Raw genomic sequence first — 24,767 nt, 5'->3', positions numbered from 1 at the left:
GATGTCGTTCACTGACTCTGAAAAATCTCAACACGTTCTTTAGCAGATTTCCCCAGATTTACAGCCAAATAAAAACTTTTGAAGTGTAGTCACGATTATAATGTAAGAAGTTACACAACACCAGGTTATAGTCCAACAGTTTTATTTGAAATCACAAGCTTTCGGAGTGCTGCTCCTTCATCAGGTGAAGTGGAGAGATGCATAAAGACACAGTGATATACCTATCAATTCCTCCAATAAAAGGCGAAGAGTTACGAAGGTGACTAAAGGTTTTTATTGACTAAATAACAGAGCCCACTCTCGTGGGTGATCCGATCCAAGCAGGAGGAATACCAGCCAGTCGCTCACCTTTATACCTGGCCTGGTGGGTGGAGCCAAGGCGGAGTCGGCAGTGGTCATCCCAGGTATAGCAGTGTGGCAAGAGGCGACCTCGTACCGTGATACAATAGTGGTCAGTGATACAGTTATAACGAACAGTGGTGAACAGTGCTAACTACTAACAGTGATACGATAGTGAACGTGGTTTACCACACACAGCTTATATAGTCAGAGAATAATGCCAGATGATTACAGGTAATCTTTCTAACTGCCATTTATCACACCTCGGCAGAGAGATAATCACAACGCAAAATCGTAGAGCAGAAACTGATAGCCAAGTTCCGCACTCATGAGGACGGCCTCAACCGGGATCTTGGGTTCATGTCACGCTACATGTAACCCCACCTGACGTAGGGTCATCCAGACTCGAGTCGTCGTTGGCTTGCTCTCTCTACACAGATGCGGCCGGACCTGCTGTGATTTCCAGCAAAAAAAATGTTTTTTTGTCTTTTTTGTTTTTCATACAGACCCCAGCATCTGCAACATTTGACCCCACCTCATTGTTCTTTGATGTAATGTTTTCCTGACTAACCTGTTTGGACACCATTCACACCTTTAATTGCTGTGATTATCTCTCTGCCGAGGTGTGATAAATGGCAGTTAGAAAGATTACCTGTAATCATCTGGCATTATTCTCTGACTATATAAGCTGTGTCTTTATGCATCTCTCCACTTCACCTGATGAAGGAGCAGCGCTCCGAAAGCTTGTGATTTCAAATAAAACTGTTGGACTATAACCTGGTGTTGTGTGACTTCTTACATTTGTCCACCCCAGTCCAACACCGGCATCTCCACACCACGATTATAATGCAAAGTAGGAAACGCGGCAGCCAATTTGCGCACAAACAGCAATGTGATCATAGAAACATAGAAGATAAGAGCAGGAGTAGGCCATTCGGCCCCTCGAGCCTGCTCCGCCATTCAATGAGATCATGGCTGATCATCCAAATTCAGTACCCTGTCCCCGATCATGACCAGATCGTCTTTGATTGGTGTTGGCTGAGGGATTAATATTGCTGCTCTTCAAAATAGTGCCACAGGATCTTTAGCATCCACCTGAGAGCACGGACGGGGCCTCAGTTTAACGTCTCATCCGAAAGACAGCACCTCAGACAGTGCAGCACTCCCTCAGTACTGCATTGGGAGAGTCAGCCTAGATTATGGGCTCAAGTCTCTGGAGTGGGACTTGAACCCACGACCTTCTGACTCGGGCAAGAACTGAACCAAGGCTATCACTGACTTAGAGTCTCTACACAAGTCAGTTAAGAGGTATTGAACGTTGTGTACTTTCAGTAGCTGCAGAATTTGTACATTCCAAATTACTATTGTTCCTGTATATACTTTTTTAAGAGCGACACAATAATTTGCATTGGACAGTGTATGATAGGCGTTTAGTGCATGAATATGTAAGTTTTTATTACAATAGAGAGAGTCTGTTTTTCAGACTGGAGGGAAGTGTGCAGTGGTGTTCCCCCAGGGGTCGGTATTGGGACCGCTGCTCTTTTTGATATATATTAATGACCTGGACTTGGGTATACAGGACATCATTTCAAAGTTTGCAGATGACACGGAACTCAGGAATGTAGTAACCTGTGAGGAGAATAGTAACAGACTTCAGGAGGACACAGACAGACTGGTGAAATGGACAGACGCATGGCAGATGACATTTTTTTTAACACAGAAGTGTGAAGTGATGCATTTTGGTAGGAAGAATGAGGAGAGGCACTATAAACTAAAGGGTACAATTCTAAAGGGGGTACTGGAACAGGGAGATCTGTGGGTGTACATACACAAATCTTTGAAGGTGGCAGGATAAGTTGAAATGGTTGTCAAAAAAACATACAGGATCCTTGACTTTATTAATAGAGGCATAGAATACAAAAGCAAGGAAATTATGCTAAACCTTTATAAAGCACTGGTTAGGAATCTGCTGGATACGTTCTGGGCACCACACTTTAGGAAGGATATTAAGGCCTTGGAGAGGGTGCAGAGGAGATTTACTGGAATGGCACCAGGAGTGAAAGACTTAAATTATGTGGCGAGAATGGAGAAGCTGGGGTTGTTCTACTTGGAGCAGAGATTTTGATGGAGGTGTTCTAAATTAGAAAGGGTTTTGATTAAGGAGAAACTTCCCAGTGGCAGAAGGATCGGTAGCCAGAGGTCACAGATTTAATGTGATTGGCAAAACAATGACAGGCGGCATGAGGGGAAATAATTTACGCAGCGAGTTGTTGTGATCTGGAATGCACTGCCTGAAAGGCCGGTGGAAGCAGATTCAATAGTAACTTTCAAAAGGGAATTGGATAAATACCTGAAGGGGAAACATTTGCAGGGCTGTGGGGAAAGAGCGGTGGGAGTGGGACTAATTGGAGAATTCATTCAAAGAGCCGGCGCAGGCACGATGGGTCGAATGGCCTCCTGTGCTGTAAAATTCTGAGATTCTATTGCCAGGAGGTCATGCTGCTTTATAAGGACAGGACTGTTGCACCATATATTGCACAATGTCTTATTTTATAAGGTCACATATATGTTAGCTAAACAGAGTCTCGGGTCTTTCAGAGTTTGGTCATGGATCTTCGTATATCTGTAACCTCCTCTCGCCCTACAACCCTCCGCAATCCCTGCGCTTCTCTAATTCAGGCCTCTTGTGCATCCCCCGATTTTAATCGCTCCACGATTGTTGGCCGTGCCTTCAGCTGCCTGGGCCCTAAGCTCTGGAATTCCCTCCCTAAACCTCTCCGCCTCTCTCTCCTCTTAAGCCTCTCCTTAAAACCTACATCTTTGACCAAGCTTTTGGTCACCTGTCCTAATATCTCCTTATGTGGCTCGATGTCATTCTGTCTGATAACTCTCCTGTGAAGCGCGTTGGGACGTGTTACTACATTAAAGACGCTATGTAAATGCAAGTTGTTTGCAAATTTCTGCCTCCAGCTGAAAAGCACGAACATTTTCTTCATCCTTTCATAGCTAAGCCATTAAATAAAAATTGAGTGTTGCTCGTGATCAGTTTTTTTCCCCTGAAATGAAAATGTTTTTAAAAAGTTGGGTGTTCAAATCATTGTTTACATACTTTTGGGATGATTTCTTTGGGGGTGCAACAAAGTTGCCGAATTTAATAACCAGAAAAAATGCAAAGTTAAACCACAAGCCAACATATAACACAGAATGTTATTCTTTTTAAATGAAAGATCTTGGATATTTGAAAACAACCTTTGAACGAGGGCGTGTTGGCTGAAATCGGCAAGACGTGGCTCTTGAAGCCCGATCTTCTGATTGCAGTAAATGCCGAGAGAGAGGCAGCTCTGAAGCGGTTTTTGTGGTGAGGGCGTCGCCCTTCTGAGCTCAGCAGCCTGTGTTGGAACTATTGAAGGGAGAGAAAGTCGTCATTTGGTCTGGAGCTCCATCAGCTGTCTCATTGACGGTAAAGCATGAGCGGGTGCCAATTAAAGGAACGCTGCAGGCCAAAGCCTCAATTTTAACAAAGCGGGACTTGTCATTAGTGCTGGAGTCTAGCAGCGCCTTGGCCGTTCTGGTTTATTCCTGCAGCAGAGGAAAGATGCTTTCAAAGTTGATCAAGTGCATCATCGGCCTAAAGTCCCGGCCTCAATGGAACAGGATAGACTGTAATTTGAAGAAGGGTCCAACCCGAAACGTCAACTCAAATCTCTCTCCACGGATGTTGCCTGACCTGCTGAGTTTTTCCAGCATTTTCTGTTATTATAGACTGCTGTTCAGTTGGAACATGGGATTCAGTTTTGTTCATAGGTTGTTAATTATGTGGGAAACAATAATGTTTTTCATTTGAAAGGAACTTCCCTCCCGCATGTAGATCACCTCTGCAGTCTATACTCCTGATCATTCAAAGTCATTTAAAAATAAATGGAATTATCCAGTAATTTGAATTAAGCAAAGAAAGACTTGCATTTATATAGCGTCTTTCACGACCACCGGACGTCCCAAAGCGCTTTACAGCCAATGAAGTACTTTTGAAGTGTAGTCACTGTTGTAATGTAGGAAACGCGGCAGCCAATTTGCGCACAGCAAGCTCCCACAAACAGCAATGTGATAATGACTAGATAATATGTTTTAGTGATGTTGATTGAGGGATAAATATTAGCCCAGGACACCGGGGATAGCATCCCTGCTCTTTCAAATAGTGCCATGGGATCTTTTACGTCCACCTGAGAGAGCAGATGGGGCCTCAGTTTAGCGTCCCATCCGAAAGACGGCACCTCCGACAGTGCGGCACTCCCTCAGCACGGCACTGGAGTGTCAGCCTGGATTTTTGTTCTCCAGTCTCTGGAGTGGAACTCGAACCCACAACTTTCTGACTCAGGCGAATGTGCTACCCACTGAGCCACAGCTGACGCGCATTATTAAGTAATATCAATACTGTAACATCAAAATAGAAATTTAGTGCTTAAAAAAAAAATTGAATTGTCAGATCATTTGAATGAAGTGACTTTAAGTGGGGTTAGAGTGTACTACCTACCAGTGTTTTGCCTGTAATATCACTCTCGAGATACCTGGTGATGTGTCAGAACCATGCAGACATTTCCTGTGACTCTAATCGGCACATTAACTGGCAGTCATTTTGAGCCTGGTATTAATTGGGATACGCTGTAGGGGTTAGTGTACGCGGACATCAGTTTTTAGCAGCAGGCAGCTGAACAACCAGTAGCGATCTTGTTAGACATGTCCGCCAGCCACCCTAGCCTATCGTCACGGTAATGGGGTCTTACTGCCACTCGGTTAGATACAGATTTCACAAGAGGTGGCTCTTTAAACCAGTATCGTATCAGAATAACTGAAGGAATGACCAACTTTGGATAGACTTACATTTTTTTCATTTTAACTCATGGGATGTCGACGTCGCTGGCAAGGCCAGCATTTATTGCCCATCGCTAATTGCCCTTGAGAAGGTGGCAGTGAGCTGCCTTAAGAAGGCGGTTAAGAAGGCAAATGGTATGTTGGCCTTCGTAGCAAGAGGGTTCGAGTACAGGAACAAGGATGTCTTGCTACAGTTGTACAGGGCCTTGGTGAGACCGCACCTTGAGTATTGTGTGCAGTTTTGGTCACCTTACCTGAGGAAGGACGTTCTTGCCATGGAGGGAGTGCAGCAAAGATTCACCAGGCTGATACCTGGGATGGCAGGAATGACGTATGAGGAGAGATTGTGTCGATTGGGCTTATACTCACTGGAGTTTAGAAGATTGAGAGGGGATCTCATCGAAACCTATAAAATTCTGTCAGGTCTGGACAAACTAGATGCAGGAAGGATGTTTATGATGGCCGGGGAGTCCAGAACCAGGGGTCATAGTCTAAGGATAAGGGGTAAGCCATTTAGGACTGAAATGAGGAGGAACTTCTTCACCCAGAGAGGGGTGAACCTGTGGAATTCTCTGCCACAGAGGGTGGTGGAGGCCAGTTCATTAAATATATTCAAGAAAGAGTTGGATATATTTCTTGAGGCTAAAGGGATCAAGGGATATGGGGAGAAGGCAGGGACAGGGTACTGAATTTGGATGATCAGCCATGATCTCATTGAATGGCGGAGCAGGCTCGAAGGGCCGAATGGCCTACTCCTGCTCCTACTTTCTATGTTTCTTGAACCATTGCAGTCCATGGGCAATGTTCCTGTCATTTTGTTTGGCCCTACGTGACCCCTTTAAGGGTATTGAAAAGCCAGCAAGCCGGCTGCGCGAGTTCCACAGCTTAAAGGCAACATTGCCATGTGGTGAAGGTGCTCCCACAGTGCTGTTAGGGAGGGAGTTCCAAGATTTTGACCCAATGACGATGAAGGATCAGCAATATATTTCCAAGTCAGGATGGTATGTAACTTGGGAGGGGAACTTGGAAGTGGCGGTGTTCCCATGCGCTTGCTGCCCTTGCCCTTCTAGTTAATTATCTGCAACCTAATCATATTTATCACTAGGATTTTCAGGAAAGATGGGCTTTTGGGCACTGTGCTCAATTTAAAAAATGTTAAATGAAAAATAATCTTTTCCCAAAAAAAAGATGGGAAATTTCTAAGCTTTTTCTTTATAAAAAAAAAGCCATATCAGAGAGTAACAGAATAGGATGCTTTTGTAGAATTATGACCGCCATATAAGGACTCCCCTATAAGTGGAAACATCTTCTCTATGTGTACCCTATCAAACCCTTTCATAATTTTAAAGACAAAGTAAGTTTTCAAAGGATTTGGTAGGGTATACATAGAGAAGATGTTTCCACTTATAGGGGAGTCCAAAACTAGGGGCCATAAATATAAGACGGTCACTAATAAATGTGGAATTCTCTACCACAGAAGGCAGCTGAGGCCAATTCATTAAATGTATTCAAGAAGGAGTTAGATATATTTATTAAGGCTAAAGGGATATGGGGAGAAAGCAGGGACAGGGTACTGAATTTGGATGATCAGCCATGATCTCATTAAATGGCGGAGCAGGCTCGAGGGGCCGAATGGCCTACTCCTGCTCCTATCTTCTATGTTTCTAAATCCAATAAGGAATTCGGGAGAAACTTCTTTACCCAGAGAGTGGTGAGAATGTGGAACTCGCTACCACAGGGAGTGGGTGAGGCGAATAACATAGATGTATTTAAAGGGAAAGCTAGATCAGTACATGAGGGAGAAAGGATGTGCTGATAGGGTGGGAGGAGGCTCGTGTGGAGCATAAACACCGGCACAGACCAGTTGGGCCGAATGGCCTGTTTCTCTGCTGTAAATTCTATGTATTTGACATCTTGTTCAACCTGTTCTCCACCTTGGTGGAGTTTACTCCTCGATCAGACTGTATGGGCTACCGACCACCAGGCTTGCTCGCCCTGCAACAACCGATCCCTTCCAGCTTTGCTGTGTGTTTCTTTTCGTGTTACAGATTGGCCTGGTTGTGACTCTTGACCCGAGCAGGCACATCCAGCAGCCGCTTAATGTAGTCAAAACAATGTTCTCTTTGAGCTATGTGACCGCATAGCTCTCAGGACCTCCTGCACAGCTGGCTAGCCAGCTTTTCAATGAGAAAAACCGTGCGTGCGCAGTGTTTGAAGGGGTCGTGCACCCAAAAAAAGTTAACGGGAACATTGGTCAAAACCCCGTTGTACAAGCTAGTCTGTTATAGGCGACCTGCCGTATGTTCTTAACATCGACACCTCAAATTGCTTCCGCTGCACTACTTCACCCTGATGTAAAGTGTCCTGGTCACATTTGCCAGCTCATGTTTGAGACACCCGTCATTGGCCTTCTCTGAAATCCCTGTGAAACAGCACTCCGACAGTGTGGCGACATGGAAAGGTCGCACTCCCTCCACTCCATTTTGCTGAAATCTTAGTGAAGCGCTAGTTTTGTTGGACCTTCTTCATACACTTTACACCATATGTTATTGTAAGGGTGTTGGCGTTTTTCTTTAACTGCTGCTGTATTTGGTGTATGCCTTTGTGTACTTGTACATAGCCACTCCATAAACCCTGACCCTTTATCCCATTTCCATCGTGATGTTTGGGTCTCTTATTATTGAGCAGCTGTCTGAACACTAAGACTTAGAATCAGAGAATGGTTACAGCACAGAAGGAGGCCATTCCACCAACCTTTCAGGCAGTGCATTCGAGATCATAACCACTCGCTGCGTAAAAGAGTTTTTCCTCATGTCGCCTTTGGTTCCTCTGCCAATCACCTTAAATCTGTGTCCTCTGGTTCTCAACCCTTCTGCCAATGGGAACAGTTTCTCTCTCTCTACTCTGTCTAGACTCCTCGTGATTTTGAACACTTCTATCAAATCTCCCCTCAACCTTCTCTGCTCTAAGGCGGACAACCCCAGTCAATCCACGTAACTGAACTCCCTCATCCCTGGAACTATTCTAGTAAATCTCCTCTGCACCCTCTCCAAGGCCTTCACATCCTTCCTAAAGTGCGGTGCCCAGAATTGGACACAATACTCCAGCTGGGGCAGAACCAATGTTTTATAAAGGTTCATCATAACTTCCTTGCTTTTGTACTCTATGCCTCTATTAATGAAGCCCAGGATCCCATATACTTTTTTAACCGCTTTCTCAACCTGCCCTGCCACCTTCAACGATTTGTGCACATATACCCCCGGGTCTCTCTGTTCATGCACCCTCTTTAGGATTGTACCATTTAGTTTATATTGCCTCTCCTCGTTCTTCTTACCAAGATGTATCACTTTGCACTTTTCTGCATTAAATTTAATCTGCCACATGTCCGCCCAGTCCACCAGCCTGTCTATGTCTTCCTGAAGTCTATCACTATCCTCCTCACTGTTCACTATACTTCCAAGTTTTGTCATCTGCAAATTTTGAAATAGTGCCCTGGACACCCAAGTCCAAGTCAGTAATATATATCAAGAAAAGCAGTGGTCCTAGTACCGACCCCTGGGGAACACCACAGTACACCTTCCTGAAGTCCGAAAAACAACCGTTCACCACTACTCTCTGTTTCCTGTCACTTAGCCAATTCCGTATCCATGCTGCCACTGTCCCTTTTATTCCATGGGCTTCAACTTTGCTGGCGAGCCTATTATGTGGCACTTTATCAAACGCCTTTTGGAAACCCATGTACACCGGCATCAACCGCATTGCCCTCATCAACCCTCTCTGTTACCTCATCAAAAAACTCAATCAAGTTAGTTAAACACGATTTGCCTTTAACAAATCTGTGCTGGCTTTCCTTAATTAATCCACACGTGCCCAAGTGACTTAATTTTGTCCCGGATTATCGTTTCTAAAAGCTTCCCCACTACCAAGGTCAAAATGACTGGCCTGTAGTTGCTGGGTTTATCCTTGCACCCTTTTTTGAACAAGGGTGTAACATTTGCAATTCTCCAGTCCTCTGGCACCACCCCCGTATCTATGGAGGATTGGAAGATTATCGCCAGTACCTCCACAATTTCCACTTTAACGTCCCTCAGCATCCTATGATGCATCCCATTCGGTCCTGATGACTTATCTACGTTAAGTACAGCCAGCCTTTTTAGTACCTCCTCTTTATCAATTTATATCCCATCCAGTATCTCAACTACCTTCTCTTTTACTATGACTTTGGCAGTATCTTCTTCCTTGGTAAAGACAGAGGCAAAGTCCTCATTTAGTACCTCTGCCATGCCCTCTGCCTCCATGCATAGGTCTCCATTTTGGTCCCGAATCGACCCCACCCCGCCTCTTACTACCCGTTTACCATTTATATGCCTATAGAAGATTTTGGATTCCCTTTTATGTTAGCTGCCAGCCTATTCTCTTACTCTTTGCCCCTCATATTTCCTTTTTCACTTCCCCTCTGAACTTTCTATATTCAGCCTGGTTCTCACTTGTATTCTCAACCTGATATCTGTCATACGCCCCCTTTTTCTGCTTCATCCTACTCTATCTCTTTTGTCATCCAGGGAGCTCTGACTTTGGTTGCCCTACCTTTCCCCCTCGTGGGAATGTGCCTCGACTGTACCCGAACCTTCTCCTCTTTAAAGGAAGCCCATTGTTCACTACAGTTTTGCCTGCCAATCTTTGATTCCAATTTACCCGGGCCAGATCCATTCTCATCCCACTGAAAGTTGCCTTCCTCCAGTTAAGAATTTTTACTGTAGATTGCTCCTTGTCCTTTTCCATAGCTAATCTAAACCTTATGATACTGTGATCACTGTTCTCTAAATGTTCACCGACTGTCACTTGTTCCACTTGACCCACCTCATTCCCCAGAACCAGATCCAGCAATGCCTCCTCCCTCGTTGGGCTGGAAATGTACTGATCAAGAATGTTCTCCTGAACACACTTCAGAAATTCTTCCCCCTCTCTGCCCTTTACACTATTACTATCCCAGTCTATATTAGGATAGTTCTTGCACCTCTCTGTAATTTCCCTGCAAATTTGCTCCTCCATATCTTTCCCACTATTTGGTGGTCTATAGAATACACCTAATGGCAGTTCTATTGTTTCTCAACTCAAACCAAATAGATTCTGTCCTTGACCACTCCAGGACATCCTCTCTCTCCAGCACTGTAATATTCTCCTTAATCAATACTGCCACCCCACCTCCTTTCTTTCCGTCCCTATCTTGCCTGAACACCTACTATCCAGGAATATTTAGTACCCAATCCTGCCCTTTTTTGAGCCAGGTCTCTGTTATCACCATGACATCATATTCCCGTGTGTCTATTTGCGCCTGCAGCTCACCAACCTTATTTACCACACTTCGTGCATTCACACACGTGCACTGTAAACCTATTTTAGACCACCTTGTATTCTCTCTTAGTCTGACCCCACCTAATACCGTACTATTTCTTACTCTAGTGCTATCTGTCTCTCCCAATCCTTTGGGCACCTTGTTTCTCCTTTCTAATGCCACATCCTGGTACTCATCCCCCTGCCAAATTAGTTTAAATCCTCCCCAACAGCACTAGCAAACCCCCTCCCACCGCGAGGACATTGGTCCCGGCTCTGTTGAGGTGCAACCCGTCCAGCCTGTACAGATCCCACCTCCTCCAGAACCGGTCCCAATGTCCCAGGAATCTAAAGCCCTCCCTCCTGCACCATTTCTCCAGCCACACATTCATCCGCTCTCCTCCTATTTCTATACTCACTAGCTCATGGCACCGGGAGTAATCCGCAGATTACTACCTTTTGAGGTCCTGCTTTTTAATCTCTTTCCTAGCTCCCTAAAATCTGCCTGCAGAACCTCATTCCTCTTTCCACCTATGTCGTTGATACCGACATAGACCACAACCTCTGGCTGTTCACCCTCCCTCCCTCAATGTTCTGCAGCCGCTCGGTGACATCCTTGACCCTGGCACCAGGGAGGCAACATCCCATCCTGGAATCACATCTGCGGCCGCAGAAGCGCCTGTCTGTTCCCCAAACTATCGAATCTCCTATCACTATTGCTTTCCCGATCTTCCTCCTCTCCCCCCCCCCCCCCCCCCGCCCCCTGTACAGCTGAGCCACCCGTGATGCCATGGACTTGGCTCTGGCTGTACTCCCCAGAGGAACCATCGCCCTCGCCACTGGTTAGAGAGTGAGATGCACTCGGGGGACTCCTGCACTACCTGCCTGGGCTGTCTGACAGTCACCCATTCCCTCTCTACCTGCACACTCTTACGCTGCGGGGTGACCACCTCCTGAAACGTGCTGTCCACGTAGCTCTCAGCCTCACAGTTGCACTGCAGTGACGCCAGCTGCTGCTCAAGCTCTGAAACCTGGAGCTTGAGCTCCTCCAGCTGACAACACTTCCTGTACATGTGGTTGTCCAGGACACGGGAAGTGTCCTGGAGTTCCCACATGGCACAAGATGTGCATTCCACGGACTGAGGTGCCCTGCCATGCCTCTACTTAATAGACTATTAAGTAACTTAACAGAAATAAACTCAAGACTTAAAGAAACAATCACCAGCTAGTCACCAATCAGCTCCTTCCCTTGTGCTGATGTCACTTACCTCGCTCCCTCTGGGCTCGCGGGCCTACCTTTATCTGCTTGCTTTCTTTGGGGGAATGGAGGAGAATGAGAACAATTAAATATCGTGTTACTTTAGGGTGGTTTTATATTACTGTGGTATCGTCGATTGCTGACGCCTGGGTCTGTCTCCACCCCTTGATGGTAAATTGTCCAGTTTACCTTGTTCCGCCTGCAATGGAGACGCACGTTTTCCAAATCTGCCATCAGAGTGACCTTTCTAGAGAGCGCCAGCAGAATTCAAATGTAAAAGTAGGCGGTGAGAAAGAAGAAACAACTTGCATGTTTATAGAACCTTTCACATCCTCGCAGGATGTCCCAAAGCATTTTACAGCCAATGAAGTATGTTTTAAGTGTAGTCACTGTTGGTAATATAGGAAAACACAGCAGCCAATTTGCGCACAGCAAGCTCCCACAAACAGCAGTGCAAAAGTTTCCAGTGAATCTGTTTTTGCTGGTGTTGGTTGAGGGATAAATGTTGGCTAGGACACCGGGGAGAACTCCCCTGCTTTTCTTGGAACAGTGCCATGGGATCTTTTTACGTTCGCCTGAGGGGGCAGACAGGGCCTCGTGTTAATGTCCCATCCAAAAGACAGCACCTCCGACACGTCAGCGCTCCTTCAGCATCGCACTGAAGTGTCAGCCTAGGTTGCGTGCTGAAGTCCTGTTGTGGGGATTGAACCTGCTGCCTTCCGACTTAGAGGCACGAATGCTACCAGTGAGCCACGGCTACCTCCTACCGTAAAAAGAATTGGTCACTGACTAAATATCTTAGCTTGGCTCAGTTGTATGCATTTTCGGCTCTGAGTCAGAAGGTTGTGGGTTCCAGCCCCATTCAAGATACTTGAGCACAAAAATCGAGGCTGACACTCCCAGTGTAGTACTGAGGGAGTGCTGCACTGTCAGAGGTGCCGTCTTTCGGATGAGACATTAAACCGAGGCCTCGTCTGCCCTCGGGTGGACGTAAAAGATCCTACGGCATTAATTCGAAGAAGAGCAGGGGAGTTCTCCCCGGTGTCCTGGGGCCAATAATTATCCCTCAATCAACATCACTAAAACAGATTATCTGGTCATTATCACATGGCTGTTTGTGGGAACTTGCTGTGCGCAAATTGGCTGCCGCGTTTCCTACATTACAACAGCGACCACACTACAAAAAGTACTTCATTGGCTGTAAAGCGCTTTGGGACGTCCTGAGGTCATGAAAGGTGCTACAGAAATGCAAGTCTTTCTTTTGCTGCAGTATTGTTCAATTTATAATAAAATCGATGGGCATTTATTTAATTTTGAGGAATTTTTGTGGTTTTACATGGTTGCCACGATGAGAAGCAGTGTTAAGAAAGTGTAAATGCTTGAAATGCTGAGCAGTTATTTCCTGTGTGCCCATAACGTCAGTTAAAGGACCTCTGCTGAGCAAATCGGACTGTCCAATTCAGCAAAGGTGCAAAGTGAGCATGCTGCACTGACCTTGTGCTTTGCAGATCCTCCATTGAGTTCTATATCGTCATTCAGTGCACACGCTGATTACGATCCATTTTCATCTTGAATTTGTCTTTGGTAACGAGCGATGCTGGGCAGGGGCAGTCCCAAGTCAAAAACCTCACTCATCGTGGCAAAATGCAATAACTCCCACTGGAATGTGCTGATCGTGTGCAATTGTCTTTTGTTTTTAAGGAGGTTGGGGAACCAACTAAAGAAGAGAAAGCTGTGGCCAAGTATTTGCGTTTCAATTGTCCAACCAAGTCCACCACCATGATGGGCCACAGAGTGGATTATTTCATTGGTAAGAAATAAAAACAGTTTATATAGCTAGCGTGCGTGTGTGCGTACACACACGTGCCCGTGTACATCTTGAATCTCTTGGCGAAGTTACTCAATTGGGACCCATTGAATACAGAACCAATTCTGACATTGGAATCATCGAATGACAGCACAGAAGGTGACCATTCGGCCCATCGTGCCTGTGCCGGCTCTTTGTCGAGCTCTCCAATTAGTCCCACTCCCCCTCTGCTCTTTCCCCATAGTCCAGCAGTTTTTTTCACTTCAGGTATTTATTCAGTCTCCTTTAATTGTTACTATTGAATCTGCTTCCACCACCCCTTCAGGCAGTGCATTCCAGATCACAACTCGCTGTGTAATAAAATGTTCTCTCATCTCCCCTCTGGTTCTTTTGCCCATTACCGTACTATAAATCTGTGTCCTCTTGTTACCAACCCTCCTGCCACTGGAAACAGTTTCTCTTTATTTACTCTATCAAAACCCTTCATGATTTTGAACACCTCTATCAAATCTCCTCTTAACCTTCTCTGCTTTAAGGAGAACGACCCCAGCTTCTCTCCATATAACAAGTCCCTCATTGAGGAGAACTCCTGAAATAGTGAATCCTAGGAGGAGGCCATTCAGCCCCTCCAGCTTGTTCCACCATTTAATTAGATCACGGCTGGTCTGTACCTAAACTCCTTTTACCCTCCATAGCTCCATATCCCTTGACACCCTTACTCTACAAAACTCTATTGATCTTGGTCTTGAAAGCTCCAGTTGTCCTCGGACAGTTGTGTGTTGAGGTATTCCAGCATGTGGAATAAATGCGATACTCCACAGCAGAGGCCACTAGATCTGACGAGTCCATCCATTCTCATTAATGTCAACTTTACCTTTCACCATACCCCTCAATCTCCCCCCCGGCCCCCCGGCCTCTTCTCTCTGGAAACACCGACTTGTCTCTTGAACCCATTGCTTCACGTGCCTTCCCCGCTGACTTATTCCACAAATTTATTACCCTTTGCATGCAGTAGTTCTATTTGAAGAGCTTTCTTGCCCCTGACTTCCGAGTTTTTTAAATTTGTGCCCCGTGGAATTTGAACCTGTTGCCATGGTGAGAATTTGGCATGAACCAACTTTGTTCAGTTCCTCATAAAAGCTATTGCAATGTGCGTAATCCATCTTTCCTGCATTTAAAAAAAAAAAGCATTTCCTTGTGTCGAAGTTCATCGAATGTACAGCGCCTCAATTCCATTGACCCACCTTCGCTCCATATCCCTTGATACCCTTACTTCCCTGTGTGGTAACTGAGCACAATATGTCGGAGTGAAGAATTTCCCAACAAGAGCTGCTCGAAATGAATCCACCTAGACTTTGTTACATGTAACCAGTATTCCCTCTAATTTTTTTTGGGGTGCCCGGCCCCTTTAAGGGGCTGCGCGGTCCATTCAGATTCCCGCGCACGTGCGGTTTCTCCATTGTAAAGCCGGCAGGCGGCCTGCGCGAGACCTCCAGACGGCCCATGCAGCTTAGCGGGAACATTTCGTGTAACGTATTGTGTCCTGTCTCCTTTAACAAAACAAGATTGGAGTGTTCCTGTAGAATATATATTCAGGAACTGACTGAGCACCTTTTACTGTCAACACCTTCCAGCTTCCAAAGCAGTCGACTGCTTGCTGGATTCCAAATGGGCAAAATCAAAGAAAGGAGAGGAGGCTGTCTTTACAACCAGGGAATCGGTAGTCGAATACTGCAACAGGTGTGTGGAATTTTTCTATTGCTCCATTTGCAAACTCTGCCGTTTCCCTCTTGTTAATATCTTCTGGCTTCCTTGAGTTTAGGTGGGGGCGGGGGGTGGGATTAGTAAGCAGCGTCTCTTTGGGGTCGAGGTAGCTTCATGATGTTATGCCTGGTGATTGAAGATTGGAACCAAATCAACTCCGTGGCAGACTCGGTATCCCGATACCTAAACCAGGCGGGTCCACAGCAACGTCCCCTGTAAGCTGCGCTTTGTCCTGCGCAGCCTCTTTAAAGATCTGCACATGCGCGGTATTTACAATGTAAAAGCCGGTGAGCGGCCTGTGCGGGATCTTTCAGATTACTGCACGGCCGCGCACGAGCGCAGCTTAGCAGGAACATTGGTCCACGGTACTCTGGTGGCAAGTTTGGTTTATTACTAGAATCTGGAGGGATGAGAATGGATTCTTCTCCGCTCCAGATAACACCACAAGCCAGTGCCCTAGTGTCAGCTGTGGCTCAGTGGGTAGCACGCTCGCTTCTGAGACAGAAGGTTGTGGGTTCAAGTCCCACCTGAGCACAAAAACCTAGGCTGACACTCCAGTGCAGTACTGAGGGAGTGCTGGTAGGTTGTAACTGGCAGAACTGAAATAAACCCTTTTCCCCTGTAATGTCGACAGGCTCCTTAAGAAGCAATTCTTTCACCGGGCGTTGAAAGTAATGAAAAAGAAGTCTGAAAAGGAAATCAAGAAGGAGAAAGAAAAAGGGAAAAATGACAGCAGCAAAGAAGAGGAAAAGAAGAGCAAGAAGGAAATCACGAAGGACGAAAAGAGCAAGAAAGAGAAAGAGAAGAAAAAGGACAGTGAAAAAGAAGAAACCAAGAAAGAGAAAAAGGTAAGAGACATGTTTCCTGAGTGAAATACGCCACGCGTTCCACACAAGACTGTTACATAGAATTCACAGCACAGAAACAGGCCATTCGGCCCAGCTGGTCCGTGCCGGTGTTTATGCTCCACACGAGCCTCCTCCCACCCCCTCTCCATCTCACCCAGTAGCTAAGCTCAAAACTGTGAGGATTCAAGGTAAATTGTGGAAATGGATAAGAAGTTAGCTGAAGGGTAGGAAAGAACAGGCACTAGTTAGAGGAGTTATGTTGGGATTGGGGGAAAGTACTGAGTGAGGTGCTGCAGGGACCATGACTGTTTTTAATTCACATCAATGACGTGGATTCAGAAACTCCGTGCACATGAGGAAAAAAGAAACAAGTTGGATTTCTCTAGCGCCTTTCTCCTCCTCACAGGACGTCCCAAAGCACTTTACAGCCAATGAAGTACTTTTGAAGTATAGTCACTGTTGTAATGTAGGAAACGCGACAGCCAATATGCGCACAGCAAGCTCCCACAAACAGCAATGTGATAATGACCAGATAATCTGTTTTAGTGATGTTGGTTGAGGGATAAATATTGGCCAGCACACCGGGGAGAACGCCCCTGCTCCTCTTCGAATGGTGCCGCAGGAACTCAATCATCCACCTTAGAGGCCAGACGGGGCTTCGGTTTAACGTCTCATAGCACCTCTGACAGTGCAGCACTCGCTCGGTGCTGCACTGGAGTGTCGGCCTGGCAAGTTGAGAGACACCTAGTTTCAGTAGGCTTGATGCTCAACATGTCCAACCAATGCAAAGCAGCAGTCAACAAATGTTGAACTACCCAAATGTGTCAGAGGAAGTTGTGATCGAGCTGTACGGTGCTCTGGTCAAACCACACCACGAGTGCTGTGCACAGTTCTCGACACCAAGACCCAAGAGAGACATTCAAGCACTGGTTACAGTGTAGAAAAGAGCCATAAGGCTGATTCCTACTGTCAAGGCAAAGATAACAACAGCAATTTGGATTTATATAGCGCCTTTACCATTGTAAAACATCCCAAGACACTTCGCAGAAGCATTATCAGACAAAATTTGACACCGAGCCACATCAGGAGATATTGGCACAAGTGACCAAAAGGTTGGTCAAAGAGATAGGTTTTAAGGAGCATCTTAAAGGAGGAGAGGTTTAGGGAGGGAATTCCAGCGCTTAGGGTCCAGCGTGCTGAAGGCATGGCCGCCAATGGTGGAGCGAAGGAAATCGGGGATGCACACGAGGCCAAAATTTTCTTCACAAGGAGTGATCAGCACGTGGAATAGACTTCCAGATCGAGTAGTGGAGGCCAAAACCCGGCAATCATTTGGGAAACAGTTTAAGTTTGGCAGTGGGGAGGCTTTAGGATCATTCCGGATGGATGAATTAAAATGGGTCTAACGGTTCATCCGTAATCATCTTGTGACCTTCTTGCACTGTTACTTGTTCTTTTCATATCCGACGTGCATTTTAAATGCCGTTTATTTAGTTGATGGCCCTGGAATTTAGTGAATGCTTGAGCATTTCACTCGAGGTGTCATAGTAATAAGTTCACTCATTTTCATTTTTATGGAATCACAGACATTTCAGCAAAGGGAGAGGCTATTTGGCCCATCGTGCTGGTGCTAGTTCCACATCAGAGCTGCCTACTCGAATCCCATTTCACCTGCTGCGTGTCTTTCTTCAAATGTTTACCGAACTCCCTCTAAAATGTCACAAATGACTCCGCTTCAGTAGCTACTTGTGGTAATACATTCCATACAGGATACTTTCCTTTATTAGCTGAGGCAGAGAATATAAGAGCAGGGAGGTTATGCTAGAACTGTATTAAACACTAGTTAGGCCATAACTAGAATACTGCATACAGTTCCAGTCACCACATCACAGGAAAGATGTGATTGTACTAGAGAGGGTACAGAGGAGATTTACGAGGATGTTGTCGGTACTGGAGGATTTTAGCTGTGAGGAAAGATTGGATAGGCTGGGGTTGATTTCTTTGGAACTGAGGGGAGACTCAATTGAGGTGGCTAAGAACATAAGAAATAGGAGCAGGAGTAGGCCATTTGGCCCCTCGAGCCTGCTCCACCATTCAAGAAGATCATGGCTGATCTGATCTTGGCCTCAACTCCACTTTCCCGCCCGCTCCCCATAACCCTCGACTCTCCTGTAGCTCAAATATCTGCCTATCTCCGCCTTGAATATATTCAATGACTCCGCCTCCACAGCTCTCTGGGGTAGAGAATTCCAAAGATTCACGACCCTCTGAGAGAAGAAATTCCTCCTCATCTATGTTTTAAATGGGCGACCCTTGATTCTGTAACTATGCCCTAGTTCTAGATTCCCCCACGAGGGGAAACATCCTCCCTGCCTCTAGCCTGTCAAGCTCCCTCCCAAATCCCTTATATGTTTCAATAAGATCACTTCTTATTCTTCCAAACGCCAATGAATATAGGCTCAACCTACTCGACCTTTCCTCATAAGACAACCCATTCATGTCAGGAATCAACCTAGTGAGCCTTCTCTGAACTGCCTCCAATGCAAGTACATCCCTCCTTAAATAAGGAGACCAAAACTGCACACAGTATTCCAGATGTGGTCTCACCAGCGCCCTGTACAGTTGTAACAGGACTTCCCTACTTTTATACTCCATCCCCCTTACAATAAGGGCCAAAATTCCATTTGCCTTCCTAATTACTTGCTGTACCTGCATGCTAACTTTTTGTGTTTCATGTACGAGGACCCACAGATCCCTCTGTACCGCAGCATTTTGTAGTCTCTTTCCATTTAAATAATATTTTGCTTTTTTATTCTTTCTGCCAAAGTGGATAACCTTACATTTTCCCACATTATACTCCATCTGCCAAATTTTTGCCCACTCACTTAACCTCTCTATATCCCTTTATACAGACTCTTTGTGTCCTCTTCACAACTTGCTTTCACACCTATCTTTGTATCATCAGCAAATTTGGCTACAGTACCCTTCATCCAAGTCATTAATATAGATTGTAAATAGTTGAGGCCCTAGCACTGATCCCTGTGGCACCCCATTAGTTACAGCCTGCCAACCTGAAAATGACCCATTTATCCCGACTCTGTTTTCTGTTAGTTAGCCAATCCTCTATCTATCCATGCTAATATATTACCCCCAACCCCATGAGCCCTTATCTTGTGCAGTAACCTTTTATGTGGCACCTTATTGAATGCCTTCTGGAAATCCAAATACACTACATCTACTGATTACCCTTTATCCATCCTGCTCGTTACATCCTCAAAGAACTCTAGTAAATTTGTCAAACACGATTTCCCTTTCATACAATCAAGCAGAGTCAACATGGTTTTATGATGATTTTTTAAATGTCCTATTACTTCCTTAATAATGGATTCCAGCATTTTCCTAATGACAGATGTTAGGCTAACTGCCCTGTAGTTTCCTGCTTTCTGTCTCCCTCCTTTCTTGAATAGGGGCGTTACATTTGTGCTTTTTCAATCCGTTGGGACACCTCCAAAATCCAGGGAATTTTGGTAGATTACAATCAACGCATCCACTATCTCTGCAACCACTTCTTTTAAGACCCTAGGATGCAGGCCATCGGGTCCAGGGGACTTGTCAGCCTTTAGTCCCATTAGTTTGCCTAGTACTTTTTCTCTAGTGATAGTGATTGTTTTAAGTTCCTCCCTCCCTATAGCCCCTTGATTATCAATTATTATTTGGATGCTTTGTGTCTTCTACTGTGAAGACCGATACAAAATATTTGTTCAAAGTCTCTGCCTTTTCCCTGTTTCTGATTATTAATTCCCCAGTCTCATCCTCTAAGGGACCAACGTTTACTTTAGCTACTCTCTTCCTTTTTATATACCTGTAGAAGCTCTTACTGCCTGTTTTTATATTTTTTGGTAGTTTACTCTCAGTCTATCTTCTCCCTCTTTAATATTTTTTTAGTCATCCTTTGCTGGTTTCTAAAAATTTCCCAATCCTCTGGCCTACCACTAATCTTCGCAACATTGTATGCCTTTTCTTTCAATTTGATACCATCCTTAACTTCCTTAGTTAACCACGGAAGGTTCATCCTTCTCGAAGAGTCTTTCTTTCTCACTGAAATATCTCCTTAAATGTCTGCCAGTGCTTATCTACCATCTTACCCTTTAATCTATTTTCCCAGTCCACTTTAGCCAACTCTGTCCTTATACCCTTGTAATTGCCTTTATTTAAGTTTAGGACACTAGTTTCAGACCCAAGTTTCTCACCCTCAAACTGAATTTGAAATTCCCCAGAGGATCCTTTACTATGAGATCATTAATTAATCCTGTCTCATTACACATTACCAGATATAAAATAGCCTGCTCCCTGGTTGCTTCCACAACGTATTGTTCTAAGAAACCATCCCGAATACACTCTATGAACCTTTGCCAATTTGATTTCTCCAATCTATATGAAGATTAAAATCGCCCATGATTATTGTCGTACCTTTCTTACAAGCCCCCATTATTTCTTGATTTATACTCTGTCCTACAGTGTAGCTAGTTAGGGGGCCTGTAGACTTCTCCCACCAGTGACTTTCCATTACTATTTCTTATCTCCACCCAAACTGATTCTACATCTTGATCTTCTGAGTCAGTATCATTTCTCACCACTGCACTGATCTCATCCTTTATTAAGAGCTACCCCACCTCCTCTTCCTTTCTGCCTATCCTTCCGAAATATCAAATACCCCTGAATATTCAGTTCCCAGCCTTGGTCACCTTGCAACCATGTCTCTGTAATGGCTATCAGATCATACCCATTTATTTCTATTTGTGCCGTCAACTCATGTATCTTGTTACGAATGCTGCGTGCATTCAGATAAAGAGCTTTTAATTTTGTCTTTTTACCATTTTTCCCCACACTGACCCTATTTGCTGGTGCACTCTTATATTTATACGCTCTGTCTCTTCCTGTCACACTCTGGTTATCATCACTCTTATCGCTACCCTGCACTATTGCCTTGTCCTTTCTCTTTGACTTTCTAAATTCCCCTTCACCTGAACCCTCCCCACCCCCCCACTATTAAAATTGAGGGGCCTAGATAAAGTGGATAGGAAGGACCTATTTCCCTGAGCAGAGAGGTCAATAACCAGGGGGCAGAGATTTAAAGTAATTGGTAGAAGGATTAGAGGGGAGTTGAACATAAGAACATAAGAAATAGGAGCAGGAGTAGGCCAATCGGCCCCTCGAGCCTGCTCCGCCATTCAATAAGATCATGGCTGATCTGATCCTAACCGCCAATCTACTATCACAGAACCATCTCCTTAATCTAACAGAATTAGACACACGAAATAGGAGCAGGATCAGGCTACATGGCCCCTAGGCCCGCTCCGCTACCCACAGGGCCATGTCCGATCCGAACCTAGACTCATGTCCAAATTCCTGCCCGCTCCCCGTAACCCTTAATTCCCTTTACTTCTAGGAAACTGTCTATTTCTGTTTTAAATTTATGTAATGATGTAGCTTCTACAGCTTTTTGGGGCAGCATATTCCATGGACCTACCACCCTCTGAGTGAAGTAGTTCCTCCTCATCTCAGTTTTGAAAGAGCAGCCCCTTATTCTAAGACTATGCCCCCTAGTTCTAGTTTCACCCATCATCGGGAACATCCTCCCCGCATCCACCCGATCCAACCCCTTCACAATCTTATATGTTTCAATAAGATCGCCTCTCATTCTTCTGAACTCCAATGAATAGAGTCCCAATCTACTCAACCTCTCCTCATATGTCCATCCCCTCATCCCGGGATTAACTGAGTGAACCTTCTTTGTACTGAGGAGAACTTTTTTCGCCCAGAGGGTGGTGGGGGTCTGGAACTCACTGCCCGAAAGGGTGGTAGAGGCAGAAACCCTCATCGTATTTAAAAAGTACTTGGGTATGCACTTGAAGTGCCGTAACCTACAGGGCTACGGACCAAGAACTGGACAGTGGGATTAGGCTGGAGAGCTCTTTGTCAGCCGGCACAATGAGCCGAATGGCCTCCTTCTTTGCCGTAAATCTCTGATTCTATCCTAATGGCACTCTGCGTGAAAGCATTTCTTCTAACTGCCCGCTCTAAGCGCTGGGTTTATGCCCTTTTGCCATCCAATGATCAGCTTGTTGAAGTAATCTTTTGCTTTATAACCTTTTCATAATTTTGAACAGTTGGAGCACATACCCCGCCTCTCGCCATTTACCTTTCACAAATCTTACATATCAACTTTCCTCTCGGGCTTTGAGATTGTTTTTGCAAATGGCGCACTAGGAACCATTAGCTGGCGAGTAAACTTTATGATGTTGAACACTTAATTGGCCACCTCAGGGATGATAGCAGGTTCCGCTAATGGGTAGAACTTAAAAACAAAAAGGGGGCAAGCACTTTGCTGGGAGTGTACTATAGGCCCCCAAACAGTCTGGGAGAGATAGAGGAACAGATATGTAGGCAAGTCTCAGAAGTGTAGAAATAATGGGGCAATAATAGTAGGGGATTTCAACTTCCCTAATATTAACTGGGATAGTCAGAGTGTGAAAGGCTCAGAGGGTGCAGAATTCTTAAAGTGCATCCAGGAGAGCTTTTTGAGCCAGCATGTAGAAAGTCTTACAAGAGAGGGGACGGTACTGGACCTAATTCTAGGGAATGTAGCCGGGCAAGTGGTAGAAGTGTCAGTAGGAGAGCATTTTGGTGACAGTGACCATAATTCGGTGAGATTTAAGGTAGCCATGGAAAAGGACAAAGATGGACCGGAAATAAAGGTTCTAAATTGGGGGATGGCCGATTTTAATATGATAAGGCAGGATCTGGCCAAAGTGGATTGGGATAAGCTACTTTTAGGAAAATCCACATCACAGCAGTGGGAGTCTTTCAGAAAGGAAATAGAGAGAGTACAACGCCAACATGTTCCCGTAAAGGTCAAGGGTGGGACCAACAAGCCCAGGGAACCCTGGATGTCAAGGGATATACAAGAATGGATTCGGAAAAAAAGGGAGGCTTTTGGCAGATACAAAGGACTAAAAACAGTGGAAGCCCTAGAGGAGTATAGAAAGTGCAGGGGGATACTTTATAAAAAAAATTAGTAGAGCAAAGAGGGGGCATGAAAAAACACTGGCGGGCAAAATAAAGGAAAATCCCAAGGTGTTTTATAAGATTATTAGGGCAAGAGGATAACCAGGGAAAGAGTAGGGCCCATTAGGGACCAAAGTGGCAGTCTGTGTGTAGAGCCGGAAGATGTGGGTGAGGTTTTAAATGAATATTTTGCATCTGTGTTCACTATGGAGAAGGACGATGTAGGCATAGAAATCAGGCAGGGGGATTGTGATATACTTGAACAAATTAGTATTGAGAGGGAGGAGGTACTAGCGGTTTTAGCGGGCGTAAAAGTGGATAAATCCCCAGGCCCAGATGAGATGTATCCTAGGCTGCTGTGTGAGGCAAGGGAGGAGATTGCAGGGGCTCTGACACAAATTTTCAGAACCTATCTGGCCACAGGGGAGGTGCCAGAGGACTGGAGGACAGCTAACGTAGTACCATTATTCAAGAAGGGTAGTAGGGATAAACCAGGGAATTACAGGCCAGTGAGCCCAACATCAGTGGTAGGGAAATTATTGGAAAAAATTCTGAGGGACAGAATTAGTCTCCACTTGGAGAGGTAAGGATTAATCAAGGTTAGTCAGCATGGCTTTGTCAGGGGGAGATCACGTCTAACCAATTTGATTGAATTTTTCGAGGGGGTGAGGGTAGTGCAGTTGATGTGGTCTACATGGACTTCAGTAAGGCTTTTGACAAAGTCCCGCATGGGAGACTGGTCAAGAAGGTAAGAGCCCATGGGATCCAGGGCAATTTAGCACATTGGATCCAAAATTGGCTTAGTGGCAGGAGGCAGAGGGTGATGGTCGAAGGTTGTTTTTGTGACTGGAAGCCTGTGTCCAGTGGTGTACCACAGGGATCGGTGCTGGATCCTTTGCTGTTTGTAGTGTACATTAATGATTTAGATATGAATGTAGGAGGTATGATCAGTAAGTTCGCAGATGACACGAAAATTGGTGGAGTGGTAAATAGCGAGGAGGGAAGCCTTAGGATACAGGACAATATAGACGGGATGGTTAGATGGGCAGAACAGTGGCAAATGGAATTTAAACCTGAAAAGTGTGAGGTGATGCATTTTGGGAGGACTAATAAGGCAAGGGAATACACAATGAATGGTAGGACCCTAGGAAGGACAGAGGATCAGAGGGACCTTGGTGTGCATGTACATAGATCCCTGAAGGCAGCAGGACAGGTAGATAAGGTGATTAAAAAGGCATATGGGATACTTGCCTTCATTAGCCGAGGCATAGAATATAAGAGCAGGGAGGTTATGATGGAGCTGTACAAAACGCTAGTTAGGCCACAGCTGGAATACTGTGTGCAATTCTGGTCGCCGCACTATAGGAAGGATGTGATTGCTTTGGAGAGGGTGCAGAGGAGATTCACCAGGATGTTACCTGGGCTGGAGCGCTTCAGCTATGAAGAGAGACTGGACAGGCTGGGGTTGTTTTCCTTAGAG

General features: G+C 45.3%; 1 protein-coding gene across 1 annotated transcript in view; it reads left to right on the top strand.

The window, feature by feature from the left end:
• Nucleotides 1-24,767, top strand: part of sec62 (SEC62 homolog, preprotein translocation factor) — a 66,630-nt gene that overhangs the window by 24,589 nt on the left and 17,274 nt on the right. Inside the window, exons 2-4 of the mRNA XM_085989679.1 lie at nucleotides 13,502-13,610; nucleotides 15,242-15,347; nucleotides 16,006-16,219. Of these exons, the coding sequence (XP_085845805.1) occupies nucleotides 13,502-13,610; nucleotides 15,242-15,347; nucleotides 16,006-16,219 (429 nt within the window). The remainder of the gene's footprint in view (nucleotides 1-13,501; nucleotides 13,611-15,241; nucleotides 15,348-16,005; nucleotides 16,220-24,767) is intronic.

Source organism: Somniosus microcephalus, chromosome 6 (genome assembly GCF_052327205.1).
Source record: "Somniosus microcephalus isolate GS21.2 chromosome 6, FLI_Smic_1.0, whole genome shotgun sequence".
Classification (NCBI taxonomy): Eukaryota; Metazoa; Chordata; class Chondrichthyes; order Squaliformes; family Somniosidae; genus Somniosus; species Somniosus microcephalus.
Note: the sequence above shows the minus strand (reverse complement) of the source record. Positions and strands in the feature narration are given on the sequence as shown.